General features: G+C 34.6%; 1 protein-coding gene and 1 long non-coding RNA gene across 5 annotated transcripts; one reads left to right on the top strand and one right to left on the bottom strand.

Annotated features, from left to right (window-relative positions):
- Positions 1 to 1,990: 1,990 nt before the first annotated feature.
- LOC110813089 (putative nucleoredoxin 1) lies at positions 1,991 to 5,217 on the top strand. Its single transcript, XM_088210119.1, has 4 exons — positions 1,991 to 2,377; positions 3,118 to 3,597; positions 3,709 to 4,188; positions 4,306 to 5,217. The coding sequence occupies exons 1-4, from the start codon at positions 2,264 to 2,266 to the stop codon at positions 4,966 to 4,968; spliced, it is 1,737 nt and encodes a 578-aa protein (XP_088066245.1). The 5' UTR covers positions 1,991 to 2,263; the 3' UTR covers positions 4,969 to 5,217.
- A 2,526-nt stretch (positions 5,218 to 7,743) lies between these two features.
- LOC110813090 (uncharacterized) lies at positions 7,744 to 16,599 on the bottom strand. Of its 4 annotated transcripts, none has more exons than XR_015814166.1 (4): positions 16,386 to 16,599; positions 11,372 to 12,872; positions 10,333 to 10,933; positions 7,744 to 10,136 (listed from the first exon to the last, which is right to left on the bottom strand). It is a non-coding gene; the product is annotated as an uncharacterized LOC110813090 (long non-coding RNA). The 4 variants fall into 4 exon arrangements; XR_015814167.1 differs by having other exon boundaries at positions 7,744 to 10,125; XR_002539427.2 differs by having other exon boundaries at positions 7,744 to 10,933; positions 16,386 to 16,597.
- Between the last annotated feature and the right edge of the window lie 718 nt (positions 16,600 to 17,317).

Here is a 17,317-nt window from a genome sequence, read left to right as displayed (position 1 = left end):
CACAAGATTAAGTAATGTGAGTATGGGCATGAACCATGTGATAGCTTAAAAATACATCCAAATGTATTTTTCATATTTAATATATTTAATTTTAATCTTATATGTATTAGAAAATATATAATAATGTTAAAAATATAGTTTAGAGTTAAAGAAAAAAAGATGAATAAGGATAAAAGAATTAGAATAAGTATGAAAAGATATAGAAAAATGTAGAAACCTTCTAAATGAAGTGATATAATAAAAAATGATAACTTTTAGATAAATTGACATGTGAAAAATGATTATTTTTAGATGAAATAACACAAAAGAAAGTAACAATTTTTAGATGAAATGATATGAAAAAAGTGTTAATCTTTTAAATGAAATAGTCTGTGAAAAGTTGTAAATTTTTAAATAAATTGACATGTGAAAAGTGATAATATTTTAGATAAAGTGGCATGTAAAAAATAGTAACATTTTAGATAAAGCGGTATGTGAAAAGTGATAACTTTTTAAATGAAGTGATATAATAAAATATGATAATTTTTATATGAAATGACATGACCCAATGATAATAATTTTTATTTTTAATATAGGATAGGAGAATGGAGAAAGAGACATTTCGGATGAGAGAGAAATAATGAGAAGCATAGATGTGAAGAAGAAGAATGAGTACGAAGTGTGTAATTTTTTAGAATATTTTAAGGTTTTAGATACAAACCTTAAAAAAAAAAAAAAAACTCTACTAAATTTATGAGAGCAAAGGAAGAGAAAAAGAATATGAAGAAAGCTTACGGTTAAAAGGAGATTATAAACAATTAGAAATGTAAGCATTTTTTGAGTTTTGAAATTTGATTTCTCTCTGATTTTTGGATTAGTTTTTTAATATTGTATTAGATATTTTTAAGTCAAAAAAGTGATCAAAATTATCTCAGAAATCTACTAGATTTTGAGAAGAAAACATCATAAATAAAGTTAGAACTTTGTCGAAATTAAGATTGCGTGCTCCACAAGAAAATTAAAAGGTTTGAAATACGACTACTAAAGATCTAAGTTAAGTGAATATTATAAATTTATTAATTTACGTAGTTTAAAAATATTTTACGCATTTTCAGTAATAAAGTTATATATTTTTAAAAAATATTATTTTGTATTTTTGTATTTGTTAAGCAAGTATTTGTTAAAATTTTACTTCAATATGAATGATAGTTCATTTTCTGTTATTGAAATATAATTTTGATATGTGTGCATTATTCATTATGAAAATAAGTTATTCCGAAAGTACTTGCGTTATACTAGACTTTAATATAATCATACATAACCGTTTCGTGTTTGAGTGTATTGAAAAAGTAAAAAAGTGTGTATCAATACATAATCATTTTATATTCAAGTGTATGGAGAAAGAGTCTGAGCTGCGTGTCATAACTGTTTCGTGTTTGGGAGTGACAGTGTTAAATTAAATATTGATGGTTTGAAAAATTTTAAGTAATTTTTTTTTTGTATTTTATCAAATATATTAAATTATTGTCTACAATTTAATTTAATTATCAAATAAAAATTTATGAAATCAACTCTTCAAACTAAGAATAAAAAAGTTTGTTCAGATTTTTGGTTGGAAATGTTAATTTAATACATTAGAAAAATAAAAGTTTTTTCTTTTTTAATTTAATTCAAATTTTAGACTACAGTAAATACATAACAACAATAACAAAAATTTTAAACTTATATATTGTTGTTAATTTGACAACAAATATATAAGAATAATATCATAATTAACAATAACATAATTCATTAATAAAAACATTCATAAAATGCAATTTAAAATTTTAATTTGAAGAGAAATATCAAGCATCATAATTGCTTTGACTCGAGCATGTGCCGTTTCTTCCAAAACTTACAGACGAAGGCATTGAAAAACAAAGAATTATATTTTTAGAAAAAAAAAAAAGCATTTACAGGCAAGAATTATATATATATATGCTAAGTCCCTGAATGCTTAAATTGATAAATTAGTCTTCCCCAGCTTCCTCGTCCCTTCTGCTGTTTCTTAATTGATAAATTTACAGGCACGAAATATTTTTTTCTAAAAAAACCAGTAACAGACGCGGCCTCTCTCTCTCTCTCTCTCTCTCTATATATATATATATAAATACTCACATGGCCCAGTCCCTGGATTCCTGCTACAAAGCTGGTCTTCCCTCGCTTCCTGGTCCCTTCTCCTCTTTCTTCTACATTTCAGACCCTCCGCAAGTAAAGAAAACAGAAGCAAAGAGCACCAGAGAAAATGTCGGATAATGAAAATCAATTTCCTGAGATGATCAACGGTGACTCCCACGACATACGCTCCCTTCTTTCTTCTCCGGGGAGGGACTTTCTTATTCGTAACAACGGTCAAAAGGTGATTGACTTGGTCTGAGACTGGGAGGTTTTCTTTTCTTCTTTCTTTAGTTCTTTAGTAGCTCTACTGTCTACGATCCATGAATTTTCTTTACTCAATATGTGATATTTTACAAAGCATGTAGACTTTCTTTATCAGGGAAAGCGCACGTGATTCACAATTTTCATTTCTGAATTTAATTGAGGGTGGCTGCAAAATAGGATCTATGTATTTGTGGGGGGGAAAATGACAATCTATGTGGAAACCATTTCTAGAGACTTTTCTTGTCATTTGGTAATTAACTATCTGCTTAATTATAACTTAGCAGGAATTGACTGTAAGCTGTAGTGTTAGGGATTTTCATAGTGGACGGTAAGTGAATTTAGTTTGATATATGGAGGGTACAATTGTGATTATATAGGTTATCTTTAGAACAAATAAGCTTGATGTGGAATTTATTTGGATATTTTCATTTATTTTGCTGAGAAGGGGTGAGGGATTTTTTGCCTTTTTTGGTGAAAATAAGTGTAAATTCCCAAAAGAATTTCACAAACAAAATTAATTTGTCCCTAAAATTAACTTGCATAAAATTCATTTTTGTGTAAGGTGAACTGTAAACTGTATTCAGTGAGCTCGGTTAAATGATTATTTTGGAAAGGAATGAGTTCTGTTAATTGAGTCAAAGTGTTTATGTTTGGACACATGCCCTTATTAGAGGTATGAATGGAACGGAATCACATACTAAATGCCTAATTTTACAGGTTAAAATTGATAGCCTGAAGGGAAAGAAACTTGGATTATACTTTTCAGCACATTGGTGTGGCCCATGTCAGCGTTTCACCCCTCGGTTGGTTGAGGTGTATGATGAACTCTTCCCAAAAGGTGATCTTGAGGTTGTTTTTATCTCTGCTGATGAAGATGATGATTCATTCAATGAATACTTTTCTGTAATGCCCTGGCTTGCTATCCCATTTTGTGATTCAAACACACGTAAGCGCTTGGATGAATTGTTCAAGGTGAGGGGAATTCCCCACCTTGTAGTCCTTGATGAAAATGGGAAAGTTGTGAGTGATGATGGGGTGGGAATCATTCGAGAGTATGGAGTGGAAGGGTTCCCTTTCACCCTGGAAAGAGTGAAAGAATTAAAAGAGGAAGAAGAAAAAGCCAAAAGAGAGCAATCTTTGCGGTCTCTTCTGGTATCGCATTCACGGGACTTTGTAATTTCGCCTGATGGAAGCAAGGTATTTGTTAGCTATGTTGCTAGTGATTAAGTTACAAGTAAAAATTTTGATTTTCATATGTATTGTTCATTCCATAATCTGACTTCCATTATTGATGTGGATATATTCAAGGTGGCTGTATCCGAACTTGAAGGGAAGACAGTTGGTCTGTATTTCGCAGTGTCTTCGTACAGACAATGTATTGATTTTACCGCAGAACTTGTGGAGGTTTATAAGAAACTAAAAGAAAAAGGGGAGAGCTTTGAGATTGTGTTAATATCTCTTGATGATGAGGAAGAATCATTCAAACAAGCTTTCGAAAGCATGCCTTGGTTTTCCTTGCCCTTCAAGGACAAATTATGCAATAAATTAGTTCGGTATTTTGAGCTCTCAACCATTCCCACTTTAGTTATTATTGGGCCTGATGGAAAGGCTGTTCATTCCAATGTTGCTGAGGTGATTGAAGAGCATGGAGCTATTGCGTACCCTTTTACCCCAGAAAAGTTTGCAGAGCTTTCAGAGATAGAGAAAGCAAAGCAGGCCGCTCAAACACTAGAGTCGGTTTTGGTTTCAGGTGATCTAGACTATGTCATTGATAAAGAAGGAACTAAGGTAAAATTCTCTTGCCTGTTCTTTAATGCTACCAAGTGTTTAGTAGCCTAATAGCCCAAATATGCACTCTCTTATCCAATTAATTTGGCATTGGTTGTTCTATTTATATATTTTCAGATTCCCGTGTCTGCTTTGGTGGGAAAGAACATGCTATTGTACTTCTCAGCCCATTGGTGCCCTCCATGCCGTGCTTTTTTGCCAAAACTCATTGAAGCATACCACAAAATTAAGGAGAAAGATGAAGAATTTGAAGTAATTTTCATCTCTAGTGACAGAGATCAATCCTCATTCGATGAGTTCTTTAGACGCATGCCTTGGCTTGCACTTCCCTTTGGTGATGCAAGGAAGGCATCCTTGAGTCGTACATTCAAGGTTGTCGGTATCCCTATGCTTGTTGCCCTTGGACGAACTGGTCGAACTGTTACGAAAGAAGCTAGAGATCTAATTACGATGCATGGGGCTTATGCTTATCCATTCACTGAGGAACGTCTGAAGGAGATTGAGGCAGAGTATGAGGAAATGGCAAAGGGGTGGCCTGAGAAGGTAAAGCATGCTCTCCACGACGAGCACGAACTTTTGCTGACTCGCCGCAGGATCTATACATGTGATGGATGTGGGGAAACGGGCAATGTATGGTCATTCAACTGTGACGAGTGTGACTTTGATCTTCATCCGAAGTGTGCGCTAGAGGAAGATAAAGGAAGCAAAGATGAGACAGAGCAGGAGGGTACTACCAAAGAAGGTTGGATATGTGATGGAGAGGTATGCACAAGAGCTTGAGGAACATCTGTTTCTGAGTCTTCGGCTTGAGATACTCCGTTTGGTAAGTGGTTCTGGTTCTGCCTTGTGCCTTTGGGGTGTTGGTTATGTAATAACATTTCCATGTCTGGAAAACTTGTGTTGGTAAGGTATGCTTAACGTCGTATAAATTATATTTTGCTTAACAACTGTATTATTACATGAATAATGTGGATTAGTCTTGTCAAGTGTGCCAACCAAGGTATTTATCATAGAATTAGTCCTTTGTTATATGTATTTTATATATTTTCTCTTCTCAGTTTCCCTATCCTCCCACTCTAAATCTTCTACTTGGTCTCAAATCAGTTCATTCTCCATATTTTTTATTACTCGTGCACTTATCCCTCTTTCTCTTACCATTATAATTTATTCATCTGGAACCCCGTCACACAGCTCCCTACTTCACCACACTCTCAAACATAATATACAGAATATTTCAGTATTCAAATAAACATTATAAGTAGCCCATGATCAAGCAATTTATACTAATAGCAACATGCCCAAAAAATAGTAATCAATTAATACCATCATATTTCATGCAATTACATGCATGCACACCACAATTCGATCATCACATTATACGCAGAGCATCCTGCTGCAAAAACCACTCCCTATTCATACACCGACTAATTTCTGACAGCCATATAATCGCCCACATACACACTTATACACGAAAAAACAAAACATGCAACTACGTTATCATAGTATGACTGGTATATACATATATATAGACATTTTTTCCGTCAACCACTTGGTTCCAATCGTCCTATTAGTCATCCTCACACTCTCTCCAAGAGCTATAATTCTATATTTAATCCCATTCAACTCTACGGTTACCGTTGGACTCTTTACGATTTTATCTAATCTACCAGTCAATTTTCTTTTCTCCAGTTGGTTACCTGTCACTCAGTTCCTGCAGTTCATACCCAACATCGCTTCACATTTTATAATCTCTCACTATCATAATTCTAATATAATTATGTGAGCACTAGTATACTGCTAATCCTCTCCAACCCGACTCTCTTCTCCAGTTTAAACTGTAACGACCAGGGAATAATAATTTGAGTGGTCTAGATCTCACCTTTCTTTAGACAATTGAGATCTTCCCATCCCATAATATATAAAGAAGCTTCATTTATTAAAAAAAATGAGGAAATGAAAATAGAACCCTAAAATGACAAGATCGATGGTAGGAGAGAGAGGAAAGAGGAAGGGTTGCTAGAACCGAACCAGAGAAAGGAAGAATACATAAGCAGGGGAGGCAGCAGAAGTCCAAAGACCGAAAATTGATATGGCACATAAAAAGCGGTCGCAACGAGCTGTGAGTCTAGCTTAGGGGACAGAGACGATTGTACCTTGATTCATTTGTATCACTCTATGCCAAAGAGGTAAGGATTATTTGCCTCCTTAATCTATCTCAGTAATTAGCACACTTAGAAATTTAAAGTTCTTAAATGATTATTTCCATTTCGATCCAGAGTGAGTAGGAAATCTAATTTAATGTCTTCTGTCATCTCTCAATGCACTGATATCAGTGTCATAAACCATGATCTTCTATAATCAGAGTCGGTTTACATTGGGGCATATCAGCACTTACAGTAGAACTTAGGAGATTGATGGACTAGGAGAGTGAACACCGGATGAGTAGTAAATTAGGATGGGAGGTAGAGAATTAGAGGTGAAACCGTAGTAGTTTACGGTGCTCAGTCGTTGGTGGAGCAAATTTTGAGAAATGGGCTCTTGGTCTCCATTTAAGTAATTTGCAGGAAATTAAGAAACTCATAGGAGTTAAGGAGAGAACGCCCTCAGCATTCTGGATGTTGTACCCAAAATTTAAGAATGTCTATTAAACTTTTACATTGGAAAAAAAAAACAGACAAATAACCTAGAAAAGGATTCTGGTAAATCGTAGTGCTTAAGTCATAACAAAATATAACGACAAAAAAAATAACTGAGTTTATATTAGTTTGGGAAGGGTAGAAATAACCTGCAAAATGGGGTAGAAATTTAAGAGAATAGAATAAGAGAATCTGGGCACCGGTTAGAAGTTTTGGAAAAAAATCTCAATAAAGATTAGATAAATACAGTTGTAGAGAAAACCACAATAAGGGTTTTGGGATTTGTGACATCCTGGGTGTCAATTAAGACAAATGGTGTTAGATACAGATTCATAATAACGAGTACATGATAATATTTATGCAGTAGAATCAAATCTTAACAAATTCCTTATAAATATATATATAATGTTCTAAATACATATATCACTGAGGGCAGAAGTGACTACAAAACACTTCTTTTACTATGCTACTGGAATTCATTAGAGTGCGGGAAGAGTCATGCACTTAGACTTGTAGATCCACGGGATCCTCAGAGGCTTTCAAGGGTAGGTCTGTTTGTAGTTCCTCATTTTCTTCCTCATCGTGGGTGGTGGGGGGGGAGGGGGGAGGGAAGGGGGAGGGGAGGATGGAAAGAGTGAGTTATATATACTCAGTATAGAAAACAGTATTAAATTAATATCGTAAGATTTCAAAAGTTTATTATTTTATCTTACTGTTTAGCTTCCTCGTTTACTTAACTCATCATTATGAAAATCATTTATTTAAATACGAAAATGGTACGTTAGTTCAGAAAATCAAATATATATAGATCATGCCAAATAATAGAGAAACAGATACTCTTCAGAGATAAAAAGTCTAACAAGACACTTGATACAATATGAATATCAATACAGATACGCTTTGGATCATGCATGTTTAATTTTACTTTTTCTTTTTTTTTCTTTTTTTTTTTTTACTGTTAGGGTTATATACTATATATATTACATGCAAATTCATCAAGTGTTAGTAATTCACACAGCATGCTTGAAAATCAGAACAATTCGATTAATTTGAACACAGAGGCATACAAAACAGGGAGAATAACAATCATATTAACTTTACTTATTTAAAAATATTTTTTAAGACGTTGAAAATAATACTAAATTCCTTACCGAAACCTCGATATTTTCTTCTTCATTGTTTTCATTTCTTTCTCTTCTTCTCTCACTAATTTACTATATATATATATATATATATCTAAATCTTTAAAAATAAAAGAAATGGAAGTGTGGAGAGGAAGGGAAGGGGAAGGATAATTTATAGAATTTCGGAACCATTGGATTCGCACCAAGTGGCAAAATCCAGTAAAGAGAGAGGAGAAAAATATTCTTGGCATGAAAAACGAAGGAGGAAGACTTCTTCCATCAGCGGCGGTGCACTACCCGAGGTGGCAGTGCCCAGTCGGCACGCTGTAGGCCTGCTGCCGTGCGTGCAGGGCTTAGGCGCACAAGGCGCCACGCGTGCAGGTCTCAGGCACATAGGGCCTGTCCACGCAAGCCTATTGCCAGGATGGCACGGGCACAGTGTGTGGCAGCAGTCCGTGCACAAAGTGGTGTGTGGACGGCCCGCCTGCGCACGAGAGGACATGCGCGCAGGTTCTGCCCCGTGTCGTGCATGCTGATGGGACGTGCGTGCTATGCGCACAGAGGGGACGTACACGCTAGCATGCGGATGGGACGTGCGTGCTGTGTGCATACCCTGCGACCATTGTGCATGCAAGCTCACGCGCACAGTGCCCAGCACCCACATGGGCAAACTGACTTTTTGCGAGATTTTTTCCACGAGCAGGTTTTTTCCTGTTTTGCCATTTTATGATTTTTTTCTAAATTTTCTTTTTAATTTAAAACAAAATAGAATAATTTTAAAATATATAAAATAATAAAATAAAAATTAATAAAAATAAATCAAAATTACGAATCACGAAAAATATTGAACAACGTAAATTAATTAAGTATAAGACGGTCATATATCCAAATAAATAGGGTTTTCAAATCATTTTAGCACAGTGATGGACAGGGTGTTACATCCCTCCCACTTAAAAAGACTTGATCCCTAAATTTGTCTCGAATAAGTTTGGATAATTTTCCTCATTTTATCCTCCAACTCCCACGTTGCTTCTTCCGTAGTGTGATGCTGCTAATGTACTTTCACCATGGGAATCGTCTTGTTATGTAAGACCTTATCAATGCACCCAAGAATTTTCATAGTAACCTCTTTATAGGTCATATCAGCATGTACCTATACCTCATCATGAGGAATAACATGATAAGGATCAGGGTGGTACCTCTTGAGTATCGAGACATGAAAGACATCATACAAACCCGCGAACTCCTAGGATAGAGTGAAGTAGTAAGCAACAGGTTCAATATGCTCGATGATCGAAAAATGTCCCACATAACGAAGGCTCAACTTCCCTCTAGTTCTAAACTGCATCTTGCCTTTGTAGGGTAGACTTTTAGGAAGACTTGATCTCCCACTACAAACTCTAAGGGTCGCTTATGATTATCAGTGTAGCTCTTTTGGTGACTTTGGAAATTATTAAATTCTTACAGATGATTGCGACCTTCTCTATGGTCTCTTGAATTAAGTTTAGTCCTAAGTAGCACTAGTTCCCGACTTTACCCTAGCAAGTAGGAGAACGACAAGGTCTTCCATACAAAGCTTCATACGAGGTCATACCGGTGCTGGAATGGTAACTCTTATTATTGTTGGCTTAAAAATAAAGTAGAAGACTATTAAGAGTATAAATTAAGATGAGAAAGGAGTCTGATCTTCATTCACTTTTAGTAATTGATTTTTAATCATTTTCTACATGACCCCTTAATTCAAAATCACATATGCCTAATTATCGTCGAAAATAGTCATGTTTGAGCTGAGGTAAAGACTTTATAAATAAGTGAGCAACTTGATCATTTGTACCATAAAATTCCAGTACTATTTCTCCATTTGTTACCAGTCTCCGAATGAAATGATGCCACGTTTCTATATGCTTCGTTATGCCATGGAAAACTGGATTTTTTGTCATTGCAATCGTACCTTTATTGTTAAAAAGAAATGGTAGTTGCTGCTAGTTGTTCTTGGCCCAAATCAACAAGAATTCTTCTAAGCCATACTGCTTGACAAGCTGATGATGTTGCAGCAATGTATTCAACCTCTGAAGATGATAATGCCGCAGTATCCTGCTTTTTTGAGCTCCAAGAGATAGCTCCAGAACCTAGGCTAAAACTATAGCCTGATGTACTTCTTATATCATCCAAAGAACCTGCCCAATCACTATCGGTATAATAAAATAATTTAAAATCTGATATTTTAGAGTACCGAATTCCAAAGTTAGCAGTTCCAGCAACATATCACAGGATTCTTTTAGCTGCTCCAAGGTGATATTTTGTTGGATTGTGCATAAACCTGGACAAAATACTAACAAAAAATGCAATGTCGGATTGAGTGTGTGTCAAATAATTTAACCCACCTGTCAATTTTTGAAAATAGGTTACATTAGCCTTTCCTGTGTCATCTTCAGGTTGCTATTTTTCATTTGAATTCATTGGAGCAGAAGTTTTGTTGCAGCTCACCATGTTGAACCTATTGAATAGATTAATTGCATACTTTTGCTGCATAATAAAAATTCCATCTACTCTCTATTTCATCTCAAGCCCAAGAAAATATTGCAACACGCTCAAATATGTCATTTCAAATTTTTGCATCATAGAGGACATAAAATCAACAAAAAGACATTCACTTGACCTGAAATAAATCATGTCATCAACATAGAGACATATAACAAGAAAATCAGCTTTTTCTTCTTTCTTTGAATATAAAGTGGGCTCATTATCACTTCTTTCAAACTCATTTTCACGAAAATAGTTGTCAATCTTACTATACCATACTCGCAGAGCTTGCTTAACCTATTTTTGAAAATAGGTTACATTAGCCTTTCCTGTGTCATCTTCAACTTACTATTTTTCATTTGAATTCATTGGAGCAAAAGTTTTGTTTCAGCTCACCATGTTGAACCTGTTGAGTAGATTAATTGCATACTTTTGCTGCATAATAAAAATTCCATCTACTTCCTGTTTCATCTCAAGGCCAAGAAAATATTGCAACACGTTCAAATATGTCATTTCAAATTTTTGCATCATAGAGGACTTAAAATCAACAAAAAGACATTCACTTGACCCGAAATAAATCATGTCATCAACATAGAGACATATAACAAGAAAATCAGCTTTTTCTTCTTTCTTTGAATATAAAATGGGCTCATTATCACTTCTTTCAAACTCATTTTCACGAAAATAGTTGTCAATCTTATTATACCATGCTCGCAGAGCTTGCTTAAGCCAATACAATGCTTTCTTTAGATTAAAGACTTTATTTTCATAGCTGGCTACAACAAAGCCTTCAGGTTGAGAAACATAAACTTCTACTTTCAAGTTTTCATTTAAAAAAGCAGATTTCACATCAAACTAAAAAATAGGAAGAGATAAATGAGCAGCTAAAGCAAGCAATACCCTTATTGTTTCAAAGTGAGCAACCGGTGAGAATATTTCTTCAAAATCAACGCCTTGTTGCTGAGCATATCCCTTTTCTACAAGTCGAGCTTTTTGCTTTTATATACTTCCATCCACTTGGTACTTAGTTTTAAACACCCATTTAAGTCCGATAACGTGTTTTCCTTTAGGTAAATCAACCAATTCCCAGGTCTGATTTTTTTGGATTGCAGCAATCTCTTCATTCATAGCATTGCACCATTCTTGTACTTGTGCAGCTTCATCATAAAATTCTGGATCTAAAACACACAAAATAAAAGAAACAGATGCATAAATTTCCCTCAAGGACCTGAATTTCCTTGGAGGAGTTTCACTTGATGAGGAGGAGTTAGAGTTGACTGGACTTAAGGAAATTGAGCTGACTGGACTTGAAGAATTTGAGTTGACTGTGGGAGATGAACTTGCTGAATTTGAAGATGAAGAATCAACAACAATATCTTCTACAATTGGCATTTGATCATGTTTTTGAACACTTCCCCAATCCCATTCTACTTCCTCATTAAAGACTACATTTCTGCTAATAATAATTTTGCCACTTAAATGGTTGTATAGCCTATATGCTTTTGATTGAGAGCTATAACCAACAAAAATATATTTTGTAGTTTTCTCATCAAGTTTACAGCAAATTTGAGAATTAATTAAAGCATAGGCTATCCAACCAAAAAATTTTAAGTGACTTACATGTGGTTTCCTTCCATTCCATGCTTCATATGGAGTTTTGTTCATAACAACCCTTGTTGGAGAGATATTCAAAATATATACTATTGCTATAACTACTTCAACCCAAAAGGAATTTGAGAGACCTTTGGCTTTTAACAAACTTCTAGCCATGTTCACCACAGTTCGATTCTTCTGTTCAACAACACCATTTTGCTATGATGTATATGGTGCAGTAAGCTGTCTGCGAATGTCACATTCTTCACAAAAAATATTAAATTCAGTAGAAATAAACTCACCTCCTCTGTCAGTATGAAGACACTTGATGCGACTGCCAATATGATTTTCTACCAAGGCCTTAAATTTTATGAAACTAACAAGAGCTTCAGACTTAGATCTAAGAAAGTAAACCTAATTCATACGGCTGTAATCATCAATCAACAATAAAAAATACCGACTCCCACCAAATGAGTCGGTATTCATTGGTCCACATAAATCCGCATGCATCAATTAAGACAAATGAGTATCAAATACAGATTTAGAATAATGAGTGTATGATAATATTTATGCAGCAAAATTAAATCTTAACAAATCCCTTAGAAATATATATATAATGTTCTAAATACATACATCGTTGAGACCAGAAGTGGGTACAAAATATAAAACATAAGGGCCACTTCTTTCACTATGCTACTGGAATTCATAAGAGTGCGAGAACAGTCATGCACTCAGACTTATGGATCCACGAGATCCTCATAGACTTCCAAGGGTAGGTCTATTTGCAGTTCATCATTTTATTCCTCATCTGGGGGGAATGAAAAGAGTGAGTTCCATATGCTCAGTAAGAAAAATAATATTAAATTAACATCGTGAGATTTCAAAAGTTTATTATTTTATGTTACCATTTAGCTTCCTCGTTCACCTAACTCATCATTATGAAAACTACTTATTTGAATATGAAAATAGTATGTTAGCTCAGAAAATTAAATATATATATCATGCTAAATAATAGAGAAAATCAAATAAATTATGGTATGCACAGATTTTTCGTGTGTTTTACGAAATCGTTACAAACTTCCATCTCTGAGAGCAGATACAGATTTCTAACTACCCAAGCAGAATGACCAGATCAGATACAGATACGACAATTTGCTCAGGCCTACTTCCTGCTGGCCAAACCATAGTGCGATCTATGACCACGGCCGTCCCAATCATAATGACCCTAACAGATATTTATAGTCACGAGATTACTTAACCATAGGTGACTCCTACAGATAGTGCGATACCACTATCGTTAGAGAGCACACCATTATCCACTGGGAGCGGTTCTCTTATGTCTTTATAGATAAGATAGGGGAGGGAGAAACAGATACCCCAAAGAGAAAGGGGAACAGATATCCCTCAAAGATAAAAAACTTAACGAGACACTTGATGTAATATGCATGTCAATACATATATGCTTCGGACCATACAAGCTTCATTCCACTTTTCTCATTTTTTTTCTTTTTACTTTTACTATTACGGCTACATATTACATATATTACATACAAATTCATCAAGTGTCACTAATTCACACAACATACTTGAAAATTAGAATAATTCAACTCATTTGAACACGGAGGCATACAAAACAGACAAAATAACAATCATATTAAGTTTACTTATCTAACAATAGTCCTTAAGACGTCAAAAGCAATACTAGACTCCTTACCCAAATCTCGATATTTTCTTCTTCACCATTTTCCTTTCTTTTGCTTCTTCTCTTACAATTTACTATCTCTCTCTCTCTCTCTTTAAACCTTTGAAAAATGGAAGAAATGGAAGTGTAGAGAGGAAAGGAAGGAGAAGGGCAATTTATAGAAGTTTGAAAGCATTGGATTCGCGCCAAATGGAAAAATCTGATGAAGAGAGAGGAGAAAAAGATTATTGGCACGAAAACGAGGGAAGAAGATTTCCTCCACCGGCGGCGGCGGTGCACTGCCCAAGGCAGCGGCAACGCACTACCTGAGGTGGCAGTGCCCAGCGGGCGCGCTGCAGACGCACAGGCCTGTTGCCGTGCGTGCAAGCCTTAGATGCACAAGGCCTGTCCGCGCAGGCATCCTACGCAGACAGTGCTCGCACAGTTTGCGTTGTCAGTCCGTGTGCGAAGTGACGCACAGATGGCCCACCTGCGCGCGATAGGATGCACGCGCAGGTTCTAACCTCGTGCCGTGCACGCAGATGGGACGTGCACGCTGCATGAACGTCCCGTGCATGCGTGCGTGCGGACGGGACGTGTGCGCTGTGTGTACGCTTTGTGGCCACTATATGAGCAAATGCACTTGCACAGTGCCCAACACCCGCGCGTGCAAACTTCCTTCTCGCAGGATTTTTCCTGCGAGCAAGTTCTCTCTCGTTTCGCCATTTTTCAATTTTTTTTCTAAATTTTCTTTTTAATTTAAACAAAATAGAATAATTTTAAAATACATAAGATAATAAATTAAAATTTAAATAAAAATCTATAAAAATAAATTAAAATCATGAATCATGAGAAATATTAAACAACGTAAATTAATTAAGTTTAAGGCGGCCAAAGATCCGAATAAATAGAGTTTTTAATTCATTTTAACATAGTGATAGGCAGGGTGTTACAGAATACGTACAAGGTCCTGAAAATTCTACAACAGAAATAAAAATTAGAGACAAAGGAGAATAATAGAATATATATATATACTGGTGTATACAGAGGGGGTAATTGCAGAAATGGAGGTTTGTCATTATGGGAGGGAAGTTGGACATCATAAGTGAAACAATTTAGTTACAACAAGAGAAACAGAATAAAAAAGGAATAGGGAAGTATATTTGTGATTAAAGAGCAGAATAAATGATAATAGAATATGGTTAAAGAGGAAGAGTAGAAGAAAAAGGGGCTGTGATTTTTTTTGAAATATATTACGAATTATAAAGCCGATGTATATACCGTTCAACAAGTTATCATTGAGGGAGGGGTGTGTGGATGGCCGAAATGATAGTCGGATTGAGTTGGGTACTCCTTATATATGTGACGAACTAATGGTTGGTGGTAATATGCATCATATGAGTTATGGTAAATGGTATGAGTGCTAGTACATGTTTTAAGTCCCTTTGTACTAGAAATGGTATAATTGTGACTGTTGTTATTGTGCTTTTTAAATATGTGAGTGTGAGTGGCCACTTTGGTCTAGAGGTGACTATTCAAGAGTGTGTACAATATTGTGTAATATTAAATCCACATCGAGGCAGAGTGTGTGTATGATCGTGTTGGTGGAGTGTGAGCCCCTACTAGTGGTGGTATTGAATGATATGTGCTGATGTGTACTTGTGATTTTTGTCTACGTGTTTGAGGAATTACTGATTTATTATTCTTTCTTGGTAATGAATGTGAACAGTATGACACATCGAGAATACTGTTGAAAATATCGGAGATAAAAATCTAAAGTGTGACAAGAAGATAATACTATATGTTTGCTGAATGTATGTTACTATGTTCAAGTTAGAATACTTGAATCTGAATTATATAGAAATGAACACTATATAGCTCATGTTAAAGAACTGGAAAGGGTAGGAACCATATTGGTTACGATATAGAGAAAAGTAGTAAATAATTCTTATAGAGTTGCGAACTCGCCTCATTTATATTTTTTTTACAGAATAGAAAAATCAACCTCCAAACCAGATTCAGATCACGCAGGAACCGGACACTTAAAACATGAAAATTGCTAATGATCACTAGTTAGAGTTAAGACTAATTTACGCATGTTAAAGATTACTTTTATTCATTTTGATGTATTTCTTAATTTCCTATGAGCTTATGAATAAATTTTGAAATTTAAGAAAAATGACATTTTGTGAATAAAGATAAATATGCATGATGGAATTTTGTAGAATGCTTTGATATGGGTTGATCCCTTGTTCTATATAGAGATTGGGAACATTATAGATGATATGAAAATTTAGTAAATTCGAGAAAACATACGAAATACTAGGTGTACGATTTGTGTTGATTCAAGTTGACCCCCTTATTTCCTACTAAGAAATTGGGAATGTCACATAAACCCCCAGTATTTCTATTCAGTCCGCATATTTTTCTTCCCAACCTTCACAATTACGACCAATATTTATCCACCGCCCATCATCTGCTCTATCTTACTTCAATATTTAATTCGCATAATATTTCACCTCATCAAATTAGTTTTTACGCAATATACAACATGAATCTCACAAACACCACATTTCACAATATAAGACATTTATTCACATTTATTATGAATCTAGGTTTTCAAGAGCAAATTGACCTTACCTCTTTATTCCCGAGTGGTGGCTATGGTGCGTCGGTGAGTCTCTCGTCGTTCGCCCTTTGGTTGGCATTGGAAATGACAATTTCCTTTTCTTTCTTTGATCAACCACCAACAATTCGAGTTCTTCTTCCTCTCCTCTCTCTTCCTCTACTGCTCTCTATTGCGGCTAGGGTTTCCTCTCTTTTCTCCTTCAAATGGTTGAGAAGAGAAAGCTTTTATAGGGGTTTTCGGAACCGTTTGATGTCAAGAACAAATTTGGACTGTTGGCTCCCTTGTTTCTTTCTAAATTCCTAGATTTTCCTTCTTTTTTTAAAATCTTTACCAACTAACCCTTACTTTATTTCCCTATTGCCCCTCTTCTTCCAAAACCTTTGCGATTAGATCCTTTCTCTCAATATTTTGCAATATTTAAAAAAATTGTTTCTACTGAATTTTTACAAAACTACCCCTAGGGTTCACAATTGGATCTTTGGAATGTTACATACAGAGACTATTTTAATAAAAAAATTAAGACAAACTAATTTGAAAATAAAATTAATAATATAATAATCAAATTATTTTTTTAATTTTTTTTAATTTACATTTACGAAAAGAGATGAAAAAATTAATTAAAGAAAATTTAAGTTATATTTATATATTTTATCAATTACATGGTAAATATATAAGAACAATATCATAATTAATAATAACATAACTTGTTAATAAAATATTAAAAACTTAGCAAAAAAATAATTGATAATTTGATATATTAAGTAAAAAAAAATATTTAATATTATTTCTAAGAAAAATCCAATATTTTTTAATTAAGAAATGTAAAACTATAAATATATTTCATATAATTTTGATATATTTATTTCTTTCTCGTATGCGAATCTTGACTGCCAAGCAAATTGCTTTTCTAATATTTTTACCATTCACCAATTGGTTAAAAAAG

The sequence above is a fragment of the Carica papaya genome, chromosome 8 (genome assembly GCF_054855325.1).
Source record: "Carica papaya isolate Zhongbai chromosome 8, ASM5485532v1, whole genome shotgun sequence".
Lineage (NCBI taxonomy): Eukaryota > Viridiplantae > Streptophyta > Magnoliopsida > Brassicales > Caricaceae > Carica > Carica papaya.
The sequence above is the reverse complement of the archived record's forward strand: the minus strand, read 5'-3'. Positions and strand labels throughout refer to the sequence as shown.

Bases quoted from the DNA above. Each gene is read 5' to 3' on its own strand.
- LOC110813089 (XM_088210119.1), top strand. From the start codon at position 2,264: ATGTCGGATAATGAAAATCAATTTCCTGAGATGATCAACGGTGACTCC. The intron at 2,378-3,117 runs GTGATTGACTTG...CTAATTTTACAG, and splicing joins TTCGTAACAACGGTCAAAAG to GTTAAAATTGATAGCCTGAA. The intron at 4,189-4,305 runs GTAAAATTCTCT...ATATATTTTCAG, and splicing joins TTGATAAAGAAGGAACTAAG to ATTCCCGTGTCTGCTTTGGT.